The sequence below is a fragment of the Balaenoptera musculus genome, chromosome 4 (genome assembly GCF_009873245.2).
Source record: "Balaenoptera musculus isolate JJ_BM4_2016_0621 chromosome 4, mBalMus1.pri.v3, whole genome shotgun sequence".
Classification (NCBI taxonomy): Eukaryota; Metazoa; Chordata; class Mammalia; order Artiodactyla; family Balaenopteridae; genus Balaenoptera; species Balaenoptera musculus.
Window position 1 is genome coordinate 23,227,103 of NC_045788.1, and position 26,730 is coordinate 23,253,832.

The following is a 26,730-nucleotide window of genomic DNA, read 5'->3' on the forward strand; positions in this document are numbered from 1 at the left end:
TCCTCCCCTGTCTTTTCTTAGCCACCATAAAAGTTGGTTTAATCACAGATGGCACCAACTCTAGTTGCTAACTGTCAATTTCAGAACATGCTATGCCTACTACTAATTCTAGACTGGTGGCAAGCATGAGGAGATATGAAAGTAAGAGTCCTTTAAATCTGCGGCATGAGTTTTTCAAGGAGTTTGTATATTTTAAAAGCCCCCTTCTTATAACTGTAGCTTTAATCTGAGGATTGCTGAGGACGTTTGTTCTGAAGCTAAGCCCTTTCTGACAGGCTAGATTAGAAGTGGATCTTTACAGCAACAGTGGCAAGTCTACACAAAACTAATTATCTGCCAAGAATGTAATAAGGACAGTGTTATGTTCACCTAAACATTTCTTGAGTGCACTCATGTATGTATATATAGAGAGAGAAGGTAAAAACAAAGTAAAAATTGGTCATTTCCCTCAAGAAAAAAATGGAAGACAGATGAAAACAGAAAGAACTGCACTTTCAGTCTTGAAACGGGAAAATATTTGGGGACTTCAGGATAGAAGGAAGTTTCTTCCAGATGATGGTAGATAAATGATGCAGAAAGGTGACAGAAAAAGAAGGTTCTGAATTTAGATTAGGGATCTAATCTCTGTCATGCCTCTGTAGGAAGTACCTATGATGGAAATACATACGATGACGTCCCCTTGGCCATTACCTTGGACCACAGCCACTTTGCCCTTTCCACATACAGTTCAGCAAGTCGTGATTCTCCAGCATTAAGGAGAGCATTGTAGGCTGTCTGGTGGTGACCAGCCTTTCGAGCTACTCTGGCACTCTGTAGCCAGCATTCTCCAACCATTTCCTTGTAATCTGGTCTAAAGGAATGTGACAAAATGGTGGGGAAAGAGCATTTTTAAGTATATTCAACAGCTTAATTAAAATATCTCTTCCCAACATGGAACCTTCTCAATATATCTTTTCAAAGGAATCAAAGAATATTTATTTGTTAAAAAACTAATTTTAATTTTCTTAGAGTTCTCCATTGTTATCAATTACAAGCCTATGAAGACCTTACAATTGACTTATATCTGTACCTCCCCCAGATACGTTTTCAACATTAAAAAAATGATATATTGCACATAAAAGTAATTTTTAAGTTCTAGGCTCATTTCAACTATATAGTGTAGACTTGACAATTGACAATAGAAAAATACAGATTCAGAGAGAAAATTAGGAAAGATAAATATTCCCAAGTAATATGCAAATATAATACTAAATTCACAATAACTGACATGCAAAAAAAAGTGTGTAAAACCTTTTGTTGAGGCTTAATAAAGCTCTCCGGAGAGCCAGTATGGGCTCCTTTGCTCTGTAGGAATTCTGGGTCATTTCCAGTCGAGCTACCCAATTTAGTGAATCTTCTTGAGCACTTTCACCTGGAGACTGGTGAAAAAGTGGTTTGACGCTATGCTCCAACTCACACAACATGTGCAATCTGAAGACAGATAGAGCCTATGTTAATATGTTATCATATTCAACCATATTAATCTGATATATAAAGCATGTACTTTAAATTAACCATGAAGAATATGAAATGTGCAGTTTTCTTTGGAAGAACTTTAACGAATATATATTCTTGGTATATAAACAGTAACATTTATAACTTTTCAAATTGGGTATAAACACTAATTTATGTTGATTTGAATAGTTAGCACTTTGCTATGATCCCTAGACCCCTCTAATTAAATTGGAGAAGGGTATATAAAACTAAATTCAAATGTATGAAAGCCAGACTTTACCACCTGTATAAAGATGAAAGAAAATATAAATCAATGTAAATATTTGTATATATTGCTGGTGCTATTGTAAGAGGACCTGGCATAGTAGATGCCAGTAAAAAATTGTGAAATGAATGCAATTTTAATTGTTTTTTTCTTTCCTAAGGCTGATGGAAACATTTGTGATACATTCAAATTAGCTTTTTCCCATGTCTATAACCCAGTGTTCAAGCATGCAGTTGAGTAGCTACAGAACTGAATTAATCCCAGTGGTCCAATCTCTGGTTTCATTAAGCTGTTACCAAAGGGGCTGATACAAAATATAATTTAAAAAATAGCATATTTTTCTTTTTAATTTACTGTTGTTCAATTACAACATATATTTTATTCTTTTCTTCAGGTAAATTAACAGACCTAAAACGTTTTCCATCATTTTCTTCCTTCTCTCTAAAAATTAATATTACTTGTAATATTAATATTACTTGTGAGTAATGTAATACCTACATTTGAGGGGGAGTGGAAAATGTCAAATGCATTTCTCAAAGAGAAACAGCAAAGGGAACCAACAAGTACTGAGCACCAATGTGCCAGGCAGAGTAGACGTCTAGTTATTTAGGTTATATAGAAAATAAACTATGACATTACAATAAGACAAATGTAAGATATTTTTGCTATTTTTTAGAAGTCTCATAATTGCCTTTCTAATTAAAAGGATGTATGTTAGAACATTTTTTAAAAACTATAGATAGGGTGATTGTGAGGTAAAAAAATGAAAAGAGCCATTTTGTGAGCTCTGCGTAACACCAAACACACTATCACTTATTTAGCAAGCACAAAATTCCAAGCCTGTCATATGACACCAACAGACCAGGAATATAAAAATGGAAACCTCAAAATACCTCACAATATATTCATATCCTCGTTGGTAAGAGCCTCTTTCAAAGCTTGCAGCTGAAAGAGGTACAATTTGTTCTGCTCTCACTAGTTTCAATGTGTCATAAAAAGCTGTGATATCTTTTTTTTTAGCTGATAATAATAACTGTCCCAGTCTGACACTCCATGTTGTAGATTTCCCATCTGAAAAACAAATGAAGAGTCAAGGCATGCCATGATAGCTGGATCCCAGAACAAGCTTTATTTCATTTGATAAAATGGTCAACAGAAATCTGGAACAGATGGTTTCATTCCACTTTGAACTTAAACAAGGCAATCATAAAACAAGCTGAGAGAATAATTACCAATGTTGCTTAGCTACTTAAGTCTAAATATTTATGGCATATTAAAACTGCTTATATTTTAAGAAGTAATTTTACCTGCTGCCAAATAGTTTTCTACCAAATCCCACTGTGACAATTTCCAAGCTGCTTCCACTCTGTATGTGTTTAATTCATCTGTCCATTCAGACCTGTTAAAAGAAACCCGTACCACTTAAACATTTATTTAAAGTGGCATTTAGAGATATTTTCATTGGTTTAGATACTCTATTTATTGTAGTTATTTATTGCTCTATTCATTGTATTTGTATTGTATTGTATTTTGTATGTAGGTACAAAAGAATTCTCTCTATCCAAAACAATCCCCCAAATTTTAATGTTTCCAGTCCCCCAAAACATTTTTTTCAATAATTACTTCTGATACAGCCATTTAAAAATGCCGTTTTTTTGGACAAATTTGCCATACATAAGAGCAGAATTAATGCCTGGATAATTACAAAGAGCAGTTGTAAAATGAGCTGCACGCTTAACTTGAACAAAGAGCAAGGAGAAAAAAGAGCCAACTGAACATACACGCGTTCAGAGGTAAGCAATTCTAATAACTTGGTATTTTGAATTAAATTTAAGACAAAAAACATAGAAGCTGGTGGGGTAGGTTGAGCACTGGGGTACATAGGACACTCAATAATAAAGGCATAACAATGTTACAAATTATGTTTCAACAGTATGACAAATGATACAAAATTAGCTACCTAAAATACATAACTATTCTTAAATTATTTTCAGTTACTTTAAAATTGGGGTTTTTAAAAGCAGCAGCATTCATTATATAGGTAATTATTTTTTCTAAGTATCCTACTTATGTGACACTAAGATGGCTAGTGATGTTTAGATCATGGCTGTATAGAAGAAGCTATACTTCCCCATGTTTCTTCTTTATTAAATCATATCATTTGAATACCTGCTATATGCCAGACCCTCAGCTAGGCACATTTTTCTATTTAATTACCTAATAATACCAAAGGTACACATACTATAAATAAGGTAACAGACTCAGGGAGGCTGGGATCAATGCCCTTAAAAGCCCTCCTTGTTCTTTCTGTAGTAAAAACACATAAAACATAACAAATGAGTCAATTAAAAAAAACTAAAGTAGTAGCATAAATATCGAATATTCTCTAATGTCTAAATACCACCAAGAACAATTTAGAACAAAGCTAAAAGAAATACAATAGAAATATAATTTTCAAAAGTCCAACTCTGAATAACTTCACTAGCTTATCACTCGATGCCAAAGTATCAAAATTTTAGGATACAAATCTGAGTAGAATTAGCAGGAGTTGCTCTCCAGAGGGGATATATCACACCAAGAAGTACCAAATGGCAATGAGGATCAGGCTGTGAGAACTTACTTCCATAAATGTATTAAAAAAATGATTGTGTAGGTTAAGCACAGTCAATAATTTTGGAGAAATATTTGTTTAAATGCAAATATTCTCCCCAAGGAAAACTCGTCCCCTCAATGACCATTTGCTTCAATGATACAGTATCCTTCATTGAATATTGAAACTTGCCTTTTCACAACCCAACGATCAGGAGGCTCTATGTATCCCAGATCCAAAGAGAAGACTGCGCAGTGTGCATCATAAGGAAACATGACACCTCGGCTTGAGCCAAAACAAACTTTCCCAAATTTCTGCAACCCCTTTATTCATAAGGTCTCTCAATTAATCTGGAGAAACATATCTAAAACATATAACGAATCTTTCCTTGCTTCTGTAAAGCTTCTTTCATCGTTTCGTAAATCCACTAACCATTCTCTACTCCCAGACACTGTAGAACAGTGGTCTTTAAAATCACAGTTTGGAATTTATAGAAACTGTACTTAGAAGAGCTGTTTTCAGCGCGAACTAACTAAAACCAGTGGCCTGTGCTCTTTGGCAAACTAATATCCCATCCCTTTTGACCAGATCTCTCTGTCCAGAAAAGTCAATTGGGGTCTGGTAAATACATTAAGGAATAAGGCTTTTAGCTTGCAGAGCAAGGCAGCTTCAAGGGCACAACCAACCTCCCTAGTAATTCTCTAAACTAGAAGAACCATGCATGTCTTAATCTCTGCCACATGTAAGTTCTTTTTTGGGGGGTATCATTTGGTTTGCTATAAGAAACGCATTTTCTTTAGGAAAGGAAGGCTGCTTTCATTTTTATTAGTCTTTTAGGAGAAAATCAACCCACACATTCTGGAGTGGTATTCCTTAGTTCAGTCACAAAGTTTCCCTCTCCCCAGCACAGAAAATAACTGGTGCTGATAATGTAGGCAGAGCTAAGATATCTTCTGGAAATACTAATATGAGCTTCACCAATAGTAGGTGAAGTCTTGCAGGTTCCTGTCATAAAGCAAATTTAATTCAAGGATGACTCTTTGCATAGAAGATAAGCTGTTAAGTGCTAGATTGACTTAAGAGACAGTAGGAAAAATTATTTTTTGGTGTTTATCTCCAACACCATGAAAACAAAAAAGATTTCATTACTTTAGTAAACATTACTTCAACCCAATTAATTAAAAATTTCCCATTCCAAACCAACAACAAAAGAAAATCATTCTTTTAAAAAACATTACCTGTTAGCATGCACTCCATTCACCTGAGTGATTACAGTAGACAGCTGACCAAGACCTAACATGGACTTCACTACGCCATGATAGTGAATGATCTGGAAATTTAAAAGTATTTAAAATAGCAACTGTTACTTCAAATACATCTTAGGAACTAAAAAGTGTTTAACTGATATTCATTAAAAAATGCTATTTACCTCACTGAGCCTACCTTTCTTAGTTTAACAACTGACTTGCTTGGCTATATGGCAGAGCCCTCTACCAATGTCCTAAACACATCTGAATTTTTTTTTTTTTAATGGAGACAACCTACAAAAAATCTCAGATTGCATTTATTATCTTTTCCAGATATGGTCTGATTTTTGGTTCAGATCAAATATAAAAGTAACAAGTACTCCTTAATACTTTGTTTAAAGATTATTTGTCATATAATTTCTCATGTAAAAATTAAAACTCAAATGTCACAATATTATTAATATCGATTTTGGGCTTTAGTAACTGAAAAGTTAGATAGGATTGTGAAATATTCTTTAAAATTGAAAACAAGCCTGTGAAAAATAAAGGCCCTATACACTGAACTTCTGAGAAAATGAACATGTCAATTTTGACAAAAAGGAATACCCTGAGATTAGAGAGGATCTAAGCCAAGATTATAAATCAGTGATTCTAAACCCCTTTCCTGTTCCAACATACATGAGATATGCAACGTCCCCGCGTTAGCAACTGTAGCTCAGTGATTCTATGGGACCATTTCAGAGATTCCCAGATGGTGATAGGGGCATGTGTAATCTGAAAAAGTTTCTTAGGCTGTAAAGAATCACTATTATTATTAAAAATTGATGCAAGTCTTATACTTTTAATAGCAAACTAAAATTATATCAATCTTAGAGTAACGGAACATAGAGTTTAATGTAAGTATACTTCACAATAAATCTCATTTATTTGGGAGATTAGTAAGGTCACAGAAATTTGGTATTGGAAGGGATCTCTGAGATCCTCTAGCATGTCTCTAATTTTATCAATCAGGAAACTCAAGTTCAGAGATGGTTAAATATTTTCCAGACACACTGTGACACTGGTAGAGACAGTATTGAAATTAAGGTTTCCAAAGTTCCTAGTTCAGAGTTCTTTTTGTTACATTGCCTTTCATTTATCTCTTACCTGGTCTGGTTCTAACTGAATAGCCCTGTCATAACAAGCAGTGGCATCCCTCAGTAAGCCGATGCTTTCATGTTCAAGGATCTGTTCTTTTAGAGATGGTTCTGCCTTTCGAATTGCGCTTACTCCAGCCACTCCATCTGGTTCATGCATAGCAGCATACAATTTCTTTGTTCAATCATTAAAAAACAATCAAGGGAGGAAAAAAACACAACTGGAAATAAAACTATAAAGCCACCAGTTTATGTAAAAAAAAATATAAGAATTATTTTCTCAAAGCAACAATATGTATTAGTTTCAAGATAGATTCACAGTGAAACTGCAAACTTATTTCCAGGCATTCTGTTCCACTTAAATATGCTCATATTCCACTTAAATACAAATTTATACTAGTAACTGTTATTGATAATGAGAGCTGTAAAGAACCTCAAAGTCCTGAACTCTTTTAAAAATCCAATATATAATAAATTCTGTTGAGTATAGTTTATAAGTATTTTATTGCATTTTAAAACTTAAAAACATTTTAAACAAGCATTTTAATATATTCATATTGAGATGCTTTCAAGAAACACAAGACACTAAATCTGGGTTCAAAGGAAATGTTCAGGCTGAAGATAAAAATTTGGGAGCAATTAGCACAAAGATGGCAGGGGAAAGGATGAAATGATTTAGGAAATGAATAGAGGGAGAGAAGAAAAGAGGACTGGGGAAGGACATCAGAGTACTTGTATTTTTATAGACAAGGAAGAACTAACAAATGAAACTGAGAGGAGAAACCAGAGTAGTTTGAAGAAACCTGGAGAATGTGGTATCCCAGAAGTTGTGAGAGAAAAGAAAATACCTTAATAAAGAAGTGGTCAAATGATGCCATGAGGTTAAGAAAATGAGGACCGGGAAGCATTTATTGGATTTGGTAACATGGAGGCCACCAATTTTCTTAGCAAGAGTAGAGTCAGTGTAATGGAGAAAGAACTCTTGTTGGAATGGGCAAAGAGTAAACGGGAAGTAAAGAAGGAATACAGAGAAGATGGGCAATTCTTTTAAAAACCGACTGTGAAAGGAAGCAGAAAGATGGGAAGTATCTGAAGAAGATACTGTAAGATCAAGGGAATTATAAAAACTTAAGATAGGCAACACCAGAGCATGTCTATATGCTCTATGTACTCTGGTTGAGAAAGAAAAATTAATGATATTGGAGAAAGCAGGAATATCTGAAGGATTGAAATCAAGAACAAAAGCAGAAGAACTGAATTTTGGCAGGAAGGGATCCTTCCTTAGGAACAAGAGAAGCTAAGAAAGAGACTATGGTACAGAAGCCAATGTATTTTCGGATTTGGTAGACATCTGGCTTCTACTTTCCTAATGAACAATGTAGCAAGATCATCCGTTGAGAGTAAGTAAGGTGGAAGCAGAGAAATGAAGAGAAGGTAAGAAATAGTCATCCTGAAGAGTGAGAAAGTAGTCTTTACTAGAGAAACAGAATGACTGAAGGCAGCGTTAAAGAGTCCCACTGATGTTTGAGATTATGAATTGAAAGGAAAACCAGTTAAAAATCCATTGTGTGATTTTTCTCCAGTGATGTTCAGCTGCTTACATGCAGACACTGGGAAAGCAGATGGGTGAGTTTATCCAGGACTGGAGCCTTACAAAGTGAATACAACACAGAGGGAGAAAGATGAGAGAGCTGAACATCCTTGTAAAGGAATGACTTTAACAATGAACAAGAGACTCAGAGCTAGACAAGGAAGAAAAAGACAGGAGAGGGCTAATCACCCAAAGACTACAAGCTACTCATTTTCCAGTTCTCTCACCACACTCTGCTTTTTGACCTGAAAAGAAGCCCAACAATCTTGACCCCTTATTTAATCCATCGTATTAGGCCCACTGGCCCTTACTTTCTTTTCTTCCCTACACAGTCATAGGATTATCATCTAAACCAATAAAATGAACAATCTAAACATAAAAGACTGGCAATATTAAATGTCATTATTAAGTTCACTATATGAATATCAAACCTGTAAAAATCCAAGATGCTCTTGAATATTTTGCTTCTTTTCTGTAATAAATGATTCAAAGTGCATTACAGCTCGTGTGTATGCTTTGGAGCGAAAGGACGCTACTGCCAGAGTATCCTGAGGTATGAGGTCTAGAAAACGAGTTACACTCTGATAGTCTTCATAATCCACAGTAGGTACTAGATTATAAAAAGATAATTGAGTAATTAAAGACTGAGAAGATGAAATTTTAAAAGTATCCACTTAAATTTCAATTTATTTATTTTTAATTTATTTCATGAAATAAATTAATCTAAATGTATTAGGGTATCTTATTTAGAATGTAACTACCAACAAGAAGATTGCTCAGAAGACTCCTGCTCCAACAGCACCATTATGACTTATCTTGCCTTGAACAGTCATTTAACTTATTTGAGCTTCTGTTTCCTCATCTATAAAAGGGAAATATTACTATCTGTCTTGCCTTACTTACAATGTTGTTGTGACAATTAAATGTAAATTTATATTAAATGTTGAGGAGATATAAAGATGATACAAAAGATACAAAGATGAGTTATTTATTATTAATAACTATAAAAACACTGATAAAGTATAGCTATTAGTAGGGAAAAAGCAGAATTATAGAAATATCTTTCTTTTTAATTTTAAAGTTTAGAATTCTTTGATAACAATCTATTTTTTTCCTGTGTTGCTATATATACAATATTAACTAATACAATGGAAATAAAAAGTAAAAGTACCTTTCAAGTAAAATCACAAATACTTTAAAATGGTAATTTTTTTAAAGAGTCTAAGAAAAGACCTAACTGAGAAACTTCTGGACTATCCAGTTTAAGAATTCTTATTTAAAACTTATAAATTTTAATAATGACTCATAGCAGCATGTAGAAAACAGGAAACAAATAAATTTCATAATCAAGATAGTAAATTTAAAAGAAATTATATTTAAAATAAATTCTTTACTTCCATCAAAATTTGTAAATCATTTCAAATTATGAGAACTGTTAAAGTATTGTACTTTTGAAACATTACAAATGTTACTCTTAAAAGCTAGAATTTTCATTACTATGTTAGTAAGAAATGGTAATAACAGAGTCCGCGTTTGGTTTTTTGGTTATCATTTTCACATGCAGAAACAGAGACATTTAATTGTTGAAATAATGTAAAATATATCAATAATTAGTCTTATTGCAGAGAAAAACATTCCCCTAAACATAATTATTGGCAAGTTCAAAAAATCTTAGAAAAATAACAAACTGTTGTGCTTAACAACAGGAATGTATGTGCTTCCACAGATACAGGAACAACAAGAGGGAGATGCTCACAAACTGAGAACTTGGTGTAAGTGAAGGCCTCTTTAAGGGTCTTAGTCAGTTTTTCCAATTAGCCTCGAAGCTTTGGGGGAAAATCATGTGATCCCACTAAAACAGCTAAAGTATACAAGAAGCAGAAGTATCATATACTTTACCCACTTGCTGCAAGAATGAAAACCACAAAAGTTCAAAGACATTAAGAGTATCTATTAATGTCTGATGAATATAATTCTTCTCACCAAGTGCTGGTATCATAGGGGCAAGTGTCATTTTAAACTCTAATGAGATTCCTCTTTTAGTCACCTTTGTGGGAGTTGTAATATCACAGGGAAAAAAATAGCACGATAGTAGGTGTAGCAGGGTACAGTATAGTAACATATATTAAGCATATTTGGAGAGCCTGCTGGATACCAAACACTACCAGAGAAAGGGAAAAGAAGAATAAGAAGAATAAGATGAATTAAAAAAAGAAAAAAAAATAGGCCATGAAATGAATGAAAGTAAACTCTTGGAAATTTAAAACTTAAGTGTGAAAAAGACTGCAAAGAGTATCTTATAAGTGAAAAAGTATAAAGAACACTTCACTATTCATATATATACACACAATGATTTATATCATCACCATCCCAATTAATCCTCAATCTTCTAAGGGAGATAAAATCAACCCTATTTTATGCAAAGAAAAATTAGGTATGTGTTTTGCTTAAGGAAGTGACAGTAAGAATTTAAAGAGAGGTTTTCTAACTATAAATTCACTGCTCTTTCTCAGTAAAAAGGCCATCTTAAGGGGGAAAAAAAAGGGATGCAAGAAAACATAGGTCTTTTAAAAGCTAATGCTTAAATTACAGAACTGATACAGAAAGGAGCTAACTGGTTAATAATTAAGAGAAGGAAGTATACAGAACTTATGACTTACTCATGGAGTCCACCTTATCTCTGTTTGATTTGCCTTGTGGAAATTTTTCAGCTTTCAGTGCCTGAAATTTGTGCCTTGCCCACTGTGTGAGATGGTCAAGCATGGAGAACACAGTCTGTGTACTGAGCTGACACAGATCAGATGCACTGTCTTGGGTACTTATGGTATGCTGATCGTCATGCTTTAGAACTGCCATAATTTCTGCATAAACCTAAGAAGAACCATTTTATGGTGAATAATATGTCTGCATAATATCATTTTACTATTACCTGACATATAAGACTAACCATTTTAAGGTAATAATTTTCAAAAGAAAAAAAATCCATCATAGATTAAAAATAAATCATTTTTCTCATCTATAATTAAGCCAATAAAATGTTTCCCTGAAAAGAAAATATACTGTAAAAGAGTCACGAGAGCAAATATAAAAATATTAAAAAATTCTTCTAGATTATTCAATAAATGATCACGAAACTACTTGTTAACTAGTAGAAAATAAAACTTTAAACAATACCTCACAGTATCTGTAAAAATCAATTTCAGAGTAATTGAAGGGCATGTAGAAACAAAAGGATCAAAAAAATGTAGGAAAATATGTTCATGACATTGGCTAAGAGAAGGCATCACATAAAAGGTTTAAATTAAAAAGTTATAAAAGATTTATAAATTTGGCATTTATATTTAAAATTTCTGCATGGCAAAAGACATAAACGAAGTTTAAAAATAAAACCACTAACTGGAAAAATTTCTGTGAGATATGACTGGCACAAACTGGTATCCAGAATACATATCAAACGCCCACCAATTATTTAAAAAGGACACACACATACACAGCCACAAATAGGTAAAGGATATGAACTAAGCATTATACAACTCTTTGATAAATAAAAGTATAAAAAAAGGATTTTGTAAGCGTTTTCATATGTACTTACATATTATAGCATACCTTGATCTACATTTCCTACTAATATGTAGCCTTTTTAATACTAATTACATTGCATAAATGTTTGGACAAACAGAAACCAAATAAAATGATATATCTTACCTCCTGCTGATCTTCTTGATTACAACCCAACAAAACATACACTAGAATATGTGGAAGAAGATAGATGGTCACCTTGAAATCATGCTTCATCATAATGCTACAGCAGGTGAAGATTTTACTGGCAAGATCATGCCGCACCTATAAACTCCAATGGTTTAGAGAGAGTAAGTAGTTTTATTCATTTTATTCTTTTGATTAATGCCAAAAAACAACATGTGAGCTAATTTAACATTGCAGAGTGGGTATTCTATGGAGAAAGGCACTCAAAGCGGGGAGGATTTCAGATCACCATCCCTCTGGTCAAGTGCCTGAACTGCTGAGACCCCTACAGGCAATGCAGCTACCTGGGCTGCCAACTATCTCAGCAAAAATGGTCTTTTCCCCTTACAGTTCATTTTAAAATGAATCACGTTTTGTTACAGATTAACTTCCCTAAATATAGTATATTTTACTTAGCTAACATTAAATTTAGTATATTTATTCCTTGAGCACATAGGTGAGGAGAGTAACCAGAAGGTATTCTCTCAGCCAGCACATTAAGTACAAGATCATAAAGATGATACAAACAGATGGAGAGATATACCATGTTCTTGGATTGGAAGAATCAACATCGTGAAAATGACTATACTACCCAAAGCAATCTACAGATTCAATGCAATCCCTATCAAATTACCAATGGCATTTTTTACAGAGCTAGAACAAATCATCTTAAAATTTGTATGGAGACACAAAAGACCCTGAATAGCCAAAGCAGTCTTGAGGGAAAAAAACGGAGCTGGAGGAATCAGACTCCCTGACTTCAGACTATACTACAAAGCTACAGTAATCAAGACAATATGGTACTGGCACAAAAACAGAAACATAGATCAATGGAACAAGACAGAAAGCCCAGAGATAAACCCACGCACTTATGGTCAACAAATCTATGACAAAGGAGGCAAAGATATACAATGGAGAAAAGACAGTCTCTTCAATAAGTGGTGCTGGGAAAACTGGACAGCTACATGTAAAAGAATGAAATTAGAACACTCCTTAACACCATACACAAAAATAAACTCAAAATGGATTAGAGAACTAAATGTAATACCAGACACTATAAAACTCTTAGAGGAAAACATAGGAAGAACACTCTTTGACATAAATCACAGCAAGATCTTTTTTGATCCACCTCCTAGAGTAATGGAAATAAAAACAAAAATAAACAAATGGGACCTAATGAAACTTCAAAGCTTTTGCACAGCAAAGGAAACCATAAACAAGACGAAAAGACAACCCTCAGAATGGGAGAAAATATTTGCAAATGAATCAACGGACAAAGGATTAATCTCCAAAATATATAAACAGCTCATTCAGCTCAATATTAAAGAAACAAACACCCCAATCCAAAAATGGGCAGAAGACCTAAATAGACAGTTCTCCAAAGAAGACATACAGACGGCCATGAAGCACATGAAAAGATGCTCAACATCACTAATTATTAGAGAAATGCAAATCAAAACTACAATGAGGTATCACCTCACACCAGTTAGAATGGGCATCATCAGAAAATCTACAAACAACAAATGCTGGAGAGGGTGTGGAGAAAAGGGGACCCTCTTGCACTGTTGGTGGGAATGTAAATTGATACAGCCACTATGGAGAACAATATGGAGGTTCCTTAAAAAACTAAAAATAGAATTACCATATGACACAGCAATCCCACTACTGGGCATATACCCAGAGAAAACTGTAATTCAAAAAGACACATGCACCCAAATGTTCATTGCAGCACTATTTACAATAGCCAGGTCATGGAAGCAACCTAAATGCCCATCAACAGACGAATGGATAAAGAAGTTGTGGTACATATATACAATGGAATATTACTCAGCCATAAAAAGGAATGACCGTGAGTCATTTGTTGAGACGTGGATGGATCTACAGACTGTCATACAGAGTGAAGTAAGTCAGAAAGAGAAAAACAAATATTGTATAGTAACGCATGTATGTGGAACCTAGAAAAATGGTACAGATGAGCCGGTTTGCAGGGTAGAAGTTGAGACACAGATGTAGAGAACAGACATATGGACACCAAGGGGGGAAAACTGCGGTGGGGTGGGGATGGTGGTGTGCTGAATTGGGCAATTGGGATTGACATGTATACACTGATGTGTATAAAATTGATGACTAATAAGAACCTGCAGTATAAAAAAACAAACAAACAAAACAACTAATACTAAACTTTCATTGGGTTATTTGTATGGAAATATGTTAATATAAATGTTTCAGACATTACATGAAATTTCTAAAAATCTTATATGTTCTGGTATAATGTTATAAGTCATAATCCTAGTTATTACTTTAAAATGTATATCTCAGAAATAACTAATTTTCTTGTCAACTGCATTATTATGAACTTTCATCAAATCTTTAACTGTGGTCATTTTTAAGTCTTTTGTCATTTACAGACAGTTCTGGGTGTACTCTGATGCTTTTGCAAATATGTTCCTATAAAAGGGTTTCATCTTCAAGAAATTCATGGCAAAGACTCTGACAAGTACAGGTTTCTGGTAACTGACTGTACTGCCGAACTGAATGAATAAGCATTTTCAGAACTCTAATGAAAAACTGATGAGCTCATAAAAGTGCTAACAAAAGATCAAGATGAAAAAAAAAATTAATTACATGGGACTGAGTGAACTGATGAGGATGAGTATAATTTTTGTGACTTTCTGTTTGAATTAAAAAAAAAAAATCCCACAAGGACTCAGAGGCAAAGAATATACACATCAATTTTCACTGCAAAGTAAAGGAGCTGCTACAGTGGAGGATTACTGGACTGAATGTCAATATTATGACATAGTATGAGTGTGTTTCATGTTTGGTAATTGCAATCATTGTTGCTTTTGTTGTGGTCATCCATGTACAATGCTTGATGTCAGTCTATTTATCTCTTGTAAAAATAAAATACAGTGTGTGTGTGTGTGAAAAAAAAACAAAACAAAAAAACCTCTACTTTTATTTTGGAGGAAGTTCAGATAATGTATCCTCTTTCAGAAGTAGCCACTAAGGGATAATATTATCTTTTTATTACCTAAGAAATCTTTTTATTATGTAACAAAGTCTGATAAAGCATTTATATCCTTTTAAACAGTATTATTTTACAAGCTAAAATGAACAGACATAATATAATAGACATTTTACAAACACATGAAGAACATAGTAATTTGCTTGATAAAACAACTACCTTCTTACTCAGAAACTGTTACTAGTAACAACAGAGAAATTGTTACTCTCTAGTAGTAAACATTTCCTACGAAAACTTCTATATCAGCACAAATATTATAATTCCTACTGTGTGTACTATGCATTCAGATAGATGTTCTCATTTCCTTTACAATTTCTGTTCAGTCAAATTCTGAACAGAGTTCTTACCTTTGTTATAAGATAACCTGCCCAAGATGCTGACCATTCTGCAAAGTTATTACCTAATTTACTTAAGTAAATTGGTTTCTTTACTCCAGACCAATCTGTTGACTTCTGAGAACTCTTATATCTGTAATTTAAAAAATTGTTTATTAAAAAAAATATATATATATTTATATATATATATCCATCTGTTTAGAACTTTAGTAAAGAAAGCATAAGAAACTACATCAACTCTTTCACTGACTACCCCACTACTGCCTTGCCTTTACTGAAATCTGGCTAAAGACACTACTTTCCCTAAAGTCTTCTTAATGGCAGGGCAGTAGGTCATTCATGCACACCACAAGTACTTCAAAGGATTTAAGTCTGCTTCCTCCCTTCCTCAATGCTCCTTTCAGATCCTTCCAACCCCATCATTGTACAAGAAAGATCTGTTCCTTTGAGGTTCAAGCCACCCAGGTATATATACTATTCTCTACTCCTCATTCTGGGCATCTACCAAACCCACTGATTACCAAACTCATTGATAAATTTAGTAAATTGCTCTGCATTTTCTTTCTTCACCAAGTCTTATCATCCTGAGTGACTTCAATGTCTGGCTGAACCATCTAGTCAAACTGAAAACTTCTCAATGACTTTCCCCTCTATTTCTTTGTCGGGACTCCCTTGCCAATACAGAGAAACTTCTTCACTTCCAAAATGTACTATTTAGACCTCACTTTATGGCCAGTTTCCCAAAGTTCCAGTTCTTTTGCTCAGTTACTCTGACACATCTGTTCTCTCACTGAGATCTTCTGTCCCTTGACTCTGCTAAACTCTCCTGATCTATAATACCTTCCTTTCATTACCTCTCTCCCTAGCCAGCTTGGTCTCCATGGTACTTCACTTCAAGTACTCTCTTGGTAATATCCTGTACGCACCCCACTGCCACATTTTCTTTACCAGCGGTACCCATCCACCAAGCTCCCAACCTTGGATCAGTCTAAATGCCTGCCTTCACTGAAATGATACCTAGGCCACTGCATTGATAGAGGAAAAATCACTAAATTGCTTATGAGATTAGTACTACTACATGTCTTAGTCTTCAACCTCAATGGACCTCTACGCTGCCCAGAAAGCCTTTTAAGTTTTCCTTATCAGCTCTCTCTTCTCTTTTCCACAGTGGCTATTTCAAATCATCACCACTATCCTTACATCACCTATAACAACTCCATTGCCACTTTCAGCCAATAATCTCATCTCCTATACTTCTTACTTCATGGAAAAAAAAAAAGAAGAAACCATTAACACAATCCCACAACTAAATCTGTAAAATCTGCTAAGTTCCATCCATTATTTTATCTTCCCGTATTACAGAGAAAGAGATTTCACTTCCTCTAATCTAATCTTCCATTAGATATATGGCTACCATTTTGGATGCCCCTCGGGGTCCTTATTATATCAATTACCACTTCTCTCTTCCATAACTTCAACATGATCCTTTCTATTTGCTCCTCAGTGTTAACACTTAAACATGCTCAAACAGGTCTCATCTTACACATGTGTACAGCAATATTTTGAGGTGAGTGGGTTCCTTTTTCATCACCAATGCAAGGTTAGGAAATGACAAATATAATTAATGCCCTATACTCAAGGTTCTCAGCAAACATTATGTATTTCACTGTATCACAAATTGCTAAAAACTGAAAAATCCAATAATCTCTCAGTTAACCATCACTATTTTGAATCTTCATGAATTCTCTAGATGATTTTACCAAGTTTTATGGTGAACTTAGTTAGAAAACTACTGATATTGGGGTACAAGTCAGGTTCTGTTAAGACACATCCTGATATTTTCTCCTAAAATTATTTCTGTGGCAATTTTGAATTATAGTTGATCTAACTAGTTCTAAAAATCAAATCTCCCAAACATAGCCATCCCTTTGATCTAGGTTTAGTGACTGCATATAAACAGCCCAAGTGAAAAAAAAAAATTAAAGGAGAGTATAGGAGTATAACTTTAAAGCAGCAAAAACAAGGATATGGTAGGAAGTCTTTTATTTTCCTAGGCCCTGTGGAGAAAATATCAAGCAGTCCAAGCTATAAAACTGCCCTACTGGCTAACCTGGTATCTTGGTGTTTCATACAAAAGTGAGTCAATTCCATTAATATTGCTCTCTATTGACTTCTTACATTTATGAGGTGGTGATTTCAATGAGCAGATTCCAGCTAGATAAATCTAACTTCTACCATTGAGGGACCATCTGAGAGGTTCCTTCAAACTCCCAGATATAAAAGTAGAAGGATCATAAGAATTCTCATTGCTTTGCTAAGATCACTCTTATAAATGACCACTTAAATATTCTTCTTATGAAAGAACAAGAAGTTGGCAGAAAATGTTCGCTTCTTACGAAATACTACATTGAATAACAAGTGGGCAGAAATGCTGGCTTCTACTTCACATGAAGCAGGGAATAGCCACACTACCCCTTCCAAAAAAAGCAAAATTCAACAAGCTGACATTGAATAAGCATTTATCATTGAGTCTAAGTCAAATGTCAGGCACTCTGCTAGGTACTTTTTAACATTATCTTCTCTATTCCTAACAATCAAATAACGTAAGTAAAGCTATCCACATTTTCAAGATGAAAAAAACCTGAGACTTGGAAATATTAAGTAAATTGCCCAAGATTTTAGAGTGAGCAAATGCAGTCAAGATTCAAATTTGGGTCTACATGACTCTAAAAGCCATAAACTTTCAACAAGATCACAGAAACTCTTAAGCATCTATATGTGCTATAAAATATAGATAAAGAAATGGAGAAGTATGGAGTCCTCAAAAAAGAAAAAACAAACATTTATATCTTTAAACAATGCTCTTCATAAGAAATAAAATGATGTTTAAAAGGTTTCTAAATATTAAAGGGTATCTAGCAAATAAGTATGCATACTTAAGGGCTTTTAAAAAGAATTTTACTACATGTCTACTAAGGTTCAAAAACTAAATTTATGCAAGGTCACGTATCCAATAAGCTTGTGACTTAGACTACCTAAAATTAAAGTTTCTAACTAAAAATTATTTATGGCCTTCAATCAGTCCTAACAAAGTTATTAAAATGGGGAGGCAAAAAAAGGTAGAAAATACTTTTTTTAAAAGTAGAAGGAGAAAATATTTTCATGAGGAGAAATTGGTAGGGCTAAAAATCTCTAATCTCTAATTGGGATTACTAAAGGCTTTGGGACTAACTTTAAATTCTTAAATTTCTGTGTTAATTAGATCTATCAAAAGTTTCAACTCATATTCAATTTAAAGTAGATTTTTCAAAGTACTACTGACAGTTGAATTAAAAAAAAAAAATCAATCCTTTCAGCTTCAATGAATTTGTCTCAATACTTAAAGTTACAGAATTTAAACAATGAGCAGACTACACTTCTCATTTTGACAATATTATAAGCATAAATCTTAGTGCAAAATACATATTAGAACATACTAAAAATACTTTTAATGCTAAAAAGTTATATCAAAAATAACATTTAGTTTATAAAGTTAAAAACAATTTTATGAAAATAGTTTTAATGAGTCTACAGACCTAGTATTTAGATGAGGTTCCAGTATTTCCCGAACATGCTCGGGAAATCTCCTCCACAATTGGTGACCTGGGCCATCAGTCTGCATCTCTCTACAGTCATAAATAGAAAGTAACTCCTACAAATACATATTTTACAGTTGTAAATTGTCAATGAAACGATAAACCTTTACATCCATCAACATTCTACACATTACAGCCATAAAAATACATAGAAAAATACATACAATGATAAAATTTTGGAGTTGTCTCAATGCTTAAAACCATTTAGGTGACTTACTCAAGGTCACAAAGCTGTGGTAATATTTGAACATGCAATTTGTGTGCTGTACATAACATGTATTGAAACAAATGACTAAGCTATTTGGAGGAAAAAATTGGAATTTTCTATATTTGCAGAACTTTTAGAATTTGACCTTTTCTGAATTTTAATGAACGTAACTACAAATCCAAAATAGTTCAAAAATTCAAGATATCTCAAATTCTATATATAAAGTACTGATCTTAAAATTCTGAAAATAAGATGCAAATGTTAAAGACCAATTTACTATTCAAGTCCATCAATGAAATGGTTATATTTTACTTTCCTGAAAATAAAACAAGTGGGATTTTATAAAGAAAAAAAAAAAATCTTTGTCTCCCAATATCAATCTTTAAAACAAGACAAATATGTTAGGGTATTATATCTTCCATCATCTACTATTCTTTCTTTCTAATTTCACTGAAAAGGACCACATGCAATAGATGTATTCCTAATAATTGTAAAGTATAAATACTGTCTAATAGAATATGTACTTTATACTTAGCATTTTTTAATAAAAGTAAGGAAGTTTATGAAAGTTCAAATACAGAAGTATTCAAAACATTTTCATTTAACTTTAAAATGTTATTAAAATTTTGTTTGAAGCCAGCTTTTTCTGATGTTTGCAAAGTCACTCTGGCTACAGAAGTCCTCATAATCAACCTCCAATAACAGACTTAGTAAATCAGCAATCCTCTAACTTTTTGGTCTTGGAACCATTTATACTTTTAATGTTAGGGGAGGGGAATTAGATAAAGGCAGTAAAAGGTACAAACTTCCACTTATAAATAAATACTAGGGATGTATTGCAGAACATGATAAATATAATTAACACTGCTATGTTATATATGAAAGTTGTTAAGAGAATAAATCCCAAGAGTTCTAATCACAAGGAAAAATATATTTTTTAAAATTTAATTTTGTATCTATGTGAGATAATGGATGTTCACTAAACTTATTGTGATAATCATTTCACGATGTATGTAAGTCAAATCATTATGCTACACATCTTAAACTTATACAGCGCTGAATGTCAATTATATCTCAATAAAATTGGAAGAAAAAACAAAACACACTAATATACTTACAGTTGTAGATCTTGCTTCATATTTCACTGAGAAAACAAGTAATCACAAGAGATCTCCACAACTTCCATGCTAATATCTCCCCAGCCTGGCAATATCAGTATCAGTGCTTATATGCTCTGCTTTCTCTTTTGTTACTACAGATGAATTGGTTTTTTCTTTTTAATTTACTCTAATTTAATGAGTCACAATTGTATGTTTTATTTTTTAATTAATTAATTAACTAGTTAATTTATGGCCGCATTGGGTCTTCGTTGCTGTGCGCGGGCTTTCTCTAGTTGTGGCGAGCTGGGGCTACTCTTCGTGGCAGTGCGCGAGCTTCTTCCTCTTTTTTTTTTTTAACATCTTTATTGGAGTATAATTGCTTTACAATGGTGTGTTAGTTTCTGCTTTATAACAAAGTGAATCAGCTATACATATACATATATCCCCATATCTCCTCTCTCTTGCGTCTCCCTCCCACCCTCCCTATCCCACCCCTCTACGTGGTCACAAGGCACCAAGCTGATCTCCCTGTGCTATGCGGCTGGAGGGGGAAGGGTAAGCTGGGACGAAGTGAGAGAGTGGCATGGACATATATACACTACCAAAGGTACATGGGCTTCTCATTGCGGAGGCTTCTCTTGTTGCAGAGCACGGGCTCTAGGCACGTGGGCGTCAGTAGTTGTGGCACCCGGGCTCAGTAGTTGTGGCTTGTGGGCTCTAGAGCACAGGCTCAGTAGCTGTGGCACACGGGCTTAGTTGCTCTGCGGCATGTGGGATCTTCCCGGACCAGGGCTCAAACCCGTGTCCCCTGCACTGGCAGGCGGATTCTTAACCACTGTGCCACGAGGGAAGTCCCTTGTTTGTTTCTTTTTCTTTTTAAATATTTATTTTTTTATTTGGCTGTGCCAGGTCTTAGTTGCGGCATGCAGGCTCTAGTTCCCTGACCAGGGATCAAACCCAGGCACCCTGCATTGGGAGTGTGGAGTCTTAACCACTGGACCACCAGGGAAGTCCCAAATTGTGTTTGTTTTTAATTAAGGCTACTCTTTCCACTGGTACACTATATTCCACATCTCTTTACCTATTTAAAATAATATTATACCAATTCTCTTATACAGCATCGCTATTCTCCTCCCGCTGAACTGTTCCCAAGCAACGGATAAACATGTCTTTTTTTCCCATCTTTACGCCTTTTCCTCCCCAGCTACTATCTCATTCTTCCTCTCTCCTTGATAGCAACACTCCTCAAAAGAGTTTCTGTAATTTCTCTAATTCCTCTCTTCCCACATGTTCTTAAAAATACTGTAATGAGGCTTTCTAAACTACACTGAAACTGCTTTTGTCAAGGTCACCAATGACCTTTATGTTAATACAGTTAATGGTCAATTCTCAACCCTGAAATTATTAAACTTATGATCAGAATTTGGATCACTCCATACTTCCTGAAACACTTTCTTGTCTTCCAGAACACCATATTCTCCTACCTTATTGGTAGCTCCTTCTCAGTTTTCTTACTTTTTCCCTCTTCTCACTGAGCTCTCATTATCCAGGTCTCAATTATTAGAACCTTTTTATCTATACATACTCCCTCTCTTGATCGTCTCATCCAGAATCACAGTTGTAAATGCCATCTCTACTATGAATTATGAAAACTTCCAAATATGTTTAACTCATACCTCTAACCATGAATTTCAGACCTGAATATATAACAAAATAAAAAATCTTTTAATTAAAAAAAATATCATGAAAAGGGGCCAAAAAAGTCAAACTGGAAAAATATTTATTACACGTATGGTAGACACAGGGTTAATTTCCACTACATCCAAATAGGTTTTAAAAAATCAATTAAAAAAAAGACCAATACCAAGGGAAAAATGGGAAAAGATCATGTAGAAAAAATTCACAAAAAAGCAATAAATATATAAAAGTTGTTACACCTCTCTCATAATTAAATGCAAATTAAAATGAAACAATATCATTTTTTATTTGTCACATCGGCAAAGACTTAAAACTTTAATTAAGGGCAGGTTTGTCAAGGGAATATTATCTGGTGAAACTTTTTTGATAAAATCTATCAAATGTAAACTCTGTATCTGCTCTGAGACATTTTAATTTCTTGATATTTATTGTTGATATATTCACTCAAGTACTTAGAAATTATGTATGTTTTCAAAATCATTTTTTTGTAAAAACAAAACACTGAACACAACCTAAACGTGTTAAATAAATTTCTTAAATTACGGCATGTTCATATTGAATATTAAGTCATTGAAAAGAATGAATTAGAGATATATGTACTGACATGGAAAATTACACAAGATAAGACTATTAAGCACAGAAGAAAATCAAGTACTATGATCTGCTTGTTTGGTGGAGAAAACATATATATTTGTATACACATAGAAAAAACTTCCAAGTACATATAATAATCTGTTAGGAGGGTACATTTCTGTACTGTTTGAAATTTTTGTTAAGAACGTGTATTACTTTGATAATAAAAATGACAGTCAAAAAAAAATAAGAGTTTCTAAAGCACAGAATTTACAACTTTCTTACTAGAATTTAATAACATAAAGCCAGTAATGTCTATATACACTCTTACCTGAATGGCATAAGCAGCTGAATCTTGAGCTCGGCTGTTATCTGCATATGCGAGGTAAGCTCTTGTTAGTTCCATCAATAATCCATAGGCAAAGTTTGCATCTTCTACTCCAGTCTCAATAAGAACAAGAAAAAATTACAGAATAATTTGTATAAATTTTCTTAAACTGTACATCATTCCATGGTGAATTTAACTTAGTCACCTAAGTGAATTTAACTTCGAAAAGGAAAGCTCAGTAAGGTGTAAACAAAGTTTGGTACCACGACTAAAATATAACCTGTAGCTAAGAAGCCAAATCTAAGGCTTTTCAGACTATTTATAAAGTGTTAGACTCATTCAACTTTTACATAAATCCAGCAATTTGCATTTTTTGTTTTTTAACTCTTAGAAAGAAAATTGTACATATAGAATTTCCTAACTTGCATTCTTGGTCAACTGAGAAGCTCCAAAAAATAATTTTCACACACTCTTCTCTAGGAGATTCATAACGTTCCCCAATATATTAAAAGTTCTGTTTAATTTTGTTTTATAAGATTTCCCACACTCATTTGAGTATGGAAACATTTTTATATACACACTATTAAAACACCCTGGGAATCAGTTTCCCATGGAGACACTTAGCAATTGTGTTTAAATAGTAAAATTTAAATAATTAATTAGATTTTAAGTATCTGTCATGATTAGGTTAGAAAGCTTATTTATTTTTTTGTTTTTGTTTTTTATTTATTTTTGGCTGTGTTGGGTCTTCATTGTGGTGCGTGGGCTTCTCATTGCGGTGGCTTCTCTTGTTGCGGATCACGGGCTCTAGGTGCATGGGCTTCAGTAGTTGTGGCACGCAGGCTCAGTAGTTGTGGCACACGGGCTTAGTTGCTCCACAGCATGTGGTATCTTCCCGGACCAGGGATCGAACCTGTGCCCCCTGCATTGGCAGGCAGATTCTTAACCACTGTGCCACCAGGGAAGTCCCTAGAAAGCTTATTTAAAAGAACATAGCACACTAGACTGGACTCCAACTTTATAGTTTTTGGCTAAAGGTCTCTGCAATAGTATTAAGGAATAAACTCAGAAATTACCTAAATTGTCTAGTTTAGATCAAGCTGCCACTAAGGATAACCTGAATAGTTTCTTGTAAATGGAATATAGAAACCCCATTAGGACAGAGAACTCTTCTGGTCATTCCAAATTACCAAAACTTACCACAAATGTAAAATCTTTTCCTTGGGTTTCAGTGGTTGAGAAATCTAGCCGACCTGGATCTATTGCTCCCAATTCCCCTAAGCACTCCCCACAGAGCAACCGAGCTTGAGAGTTTGCATCTTGGCAACCTTTCAAAAGCACTGTCACCAACTGTGAAATAACAGGTTCCACTGTTTCACTATCTGTTGCATATCTGATCAGTTTTTCCTAAAATAAAAGTAGAAAGTTTATACATAACTTCTACAAACTAGTATATTGTCCTAACCAGAAAGCTTAAAAAAATTAAGGAATGTCTGACAAATATTGACAAAATTAAATTCTTCAAAAATTAAATATCTTCAGTCTTTTCACCTAGTTTTTGCTGAGTTCACATAATATAGTCCACAATATGTTGTGGGATTAGAATCATTAAGTGTGCTTAAAAGCTTTAATCACTAATCCATTAAATAAACAGTTACTGAGTATTATTACATCAGTATACAGAAATAAGACAGTCTTATCCCAATGAGTTTACAATCTAAAGGGAAAATAAACATGCAAACAGATAAAATATCATACAATACGTACAATAACAAATATGTGTACAAAGTAAAGAAGAAATGAAGATGAAAAAGAGCTCAGAGTATCTTTTCAAGGATAATAGATATTTTAGTAAATAAGTCAATAAGGAAGAGCTATTAATTAAAATAAGAAAACTGAAGAGTGTATAAAAAGCTATTACAGGAGAAAAAGATACGGGAAAAGAGTCCTGTGGGGATGATTTAAAACAAAAGACGTAGGAAGAAAGAGGTAGGCTTTATGAAAAAATATGTTGGTTCAAGTAATCTTTTTTCATCTATCTACCGAGGATGCTATAATGAAAAACTGTTAGGCGTAAGAAATGACTATTCTCAAGCCAGTTAGATTTAGATATTGTACCTGTGTGACCACTTTAGAACTACTTTGTTTACATAATTTTCCTTCTAGCAAAAGTAAAGCATATATGAGCATCTCAAATTCCATGTTAAAACTGTGATTCAAATTAGAATAATACATTTCAAAAGAAAAATAAAGACATTTTATGTCATCCAGAAACTTCAACATTAACTCATTTAAATAACATTACAGGTTAATTCAGGCATAAATACTTAAAATAGATGAACTAGTAACCAATAAACAGCAAAACTAATATAATTATAGACATATATTACCTTGTTAAAACTAGAAAACAATAAGGAAAAGAACATTTTAGTTGGCAAAGATAAATGCAGTTCATACTCAAGACAATAAATACATGAACACTAAATGAAAGGTAATTTTAAAATATACTTCTCTCCTAAGTGCTTAAAAATGTTTTTACTTCACTTCTAGGTTAGATAAACTGGGTTTCATTTTTCAGCAAAAAATATTCAATTCCAAAAGAATTTATAAAATGAGTAGGTGTTCAATAAAGAAAGAAAGAAAGAAAAGAAAAAAAAATCCATGTTTTTATCATGTCCTAAAGGTCCATATACACTTGGGTCTATTTCTAGACTTTCTATTTTTTTTCCCAGTGGTCTGTCTACTCATGTACCAGTATCACACTGTTATAATTATAGAGGCTGTAGAGTATATTAATGTCTGGGAGGGCTACTGAACTCCCATAGTTGCTTTTTTTTTCAGATTTTTCCTAGCTATTTTTTACATGTTTGTTTTTCCATCTTAACATTAGTATGAACTTCTCTAGTTAAAAAAACAAACAACTTGGCATTTCTTTGGGATGGCATTAAATTTATAAATTATCCTAGGGAGAATTAAAATCTTTGTAATATTGAGTCAACCTACCCAATAAATAAGGGGTGTTTCTGTTTGTTTAAATCAATTACATTTTTGTGTCTTTCAGGAGTGTTTCAAAGTTTTCCTCTTATTGGTTTATACATTTCTTGTTATGCTTACTCCTAAGTATATTATCTTTTTCTGTTACTACTGTAAATAGGGTTTTCCAACAAGTCTTCTACCTGGTTATTGTTGCTATATGAAGATTATGATTTTTATATTCTCCTATCTTACTGAATTTGTTGTCTGAGCTAGTTTATTGATATTTTCTAGAGTTTTCCAAGTATATTAGCATGCCATCTGCAAATAGAGATAGTTTCATGTCTTTTCCAAATCTTATGCCTCTGAGTTTTCTCTTATCTAAATTCATTGGCCAATATTTCCAACTGAATGTTAAATTGTAGTGGAGATAATGAGCAAGCTTGCTTTCAGTGGGAATGCATCTTATTTCCCCATCAAGCGTGCATGCGTGCATGTGTGTATGTGTGTGCACGTGTGTATGCAGTATACATAAACACACATATGCATATGTATACATTTATAATATATTAGTACTATCCATCGATTCCTATTTTCTTTAGTGTTTTTATCTGAAATGGATGGTACAGTATGTCAAAGGCCATTTCAGCATTTATGAAAATAACAGTATGATTTTTTTCATTAATTCTATTATTAGTTCACTCACCATTTCCTCCCAACCTCCCAGCCCCAGGCAACCACTAATCTATCTTCTGTCTCTGTGGGTTTGCTCGCTCAGGAGTATA

The 26,730-nt window shown here is 33.6% G+C and overlaps 1 protein-coding gene across 2 annotated transcripts in view; it reads right to left on the reverse strand.

The window, feature by feature from the left end:
- The window catches only part of ATR (ATR serine/threonine kinase), a 103,043-nt gene that overhangs the window by 34,204 nt on the left and 42,109 nt on the right, over positions 1-26,730 (reverse strand). For both annotated transcript variants that reach the window (XM_036851825.1, XM_036851824.1), the window contains 13 exons: positions 24,173-24,379; positions 22,976-23,089; positions 19,006-19,121; positions 15,443-15,563; positions 12,029-12,166; positions 10,984-11,194; positions 8,755-8,933; positions 6,743-6,907; positions 5,588-5,679; positions 3,067-3,158; positions 2,653-2,830; positions 1,291-1,470; positions 691-850 (listed from right to left, as the gene is read on the reverse strand). In XM_036851825.1, the coding sequence (XP_036707720.1) occupies positions 691-850; positions 1,291-1,470; positions 2,653-2,830; positions 3,067-3,158; positions 5,588-5,679; positions 6,743-6,907; positions 8,755-8,933; positions 10,984-11,194; positions 12,029-12,166; positions 15,443-15,563; positions 19,006-19,121; positions 22,976-23,089; positions 24,173-24,379 (1,953 nt within the window). The remainder of the gene's footprint in view (positions 1-690; positions 851-1,290; positions 1,471-2,652; positions 2,831-3,066; positions 3,159-5,587; positions 5,680-6,742; positions 6,908-8,754; positions 8,934-10,983; positions 11,195-12,028; positions 12,167-15,442; positions 15,564-19,005; positions 19,122-22,975; positions 23,090-24,172; positions 24,380-26,730) is intronic.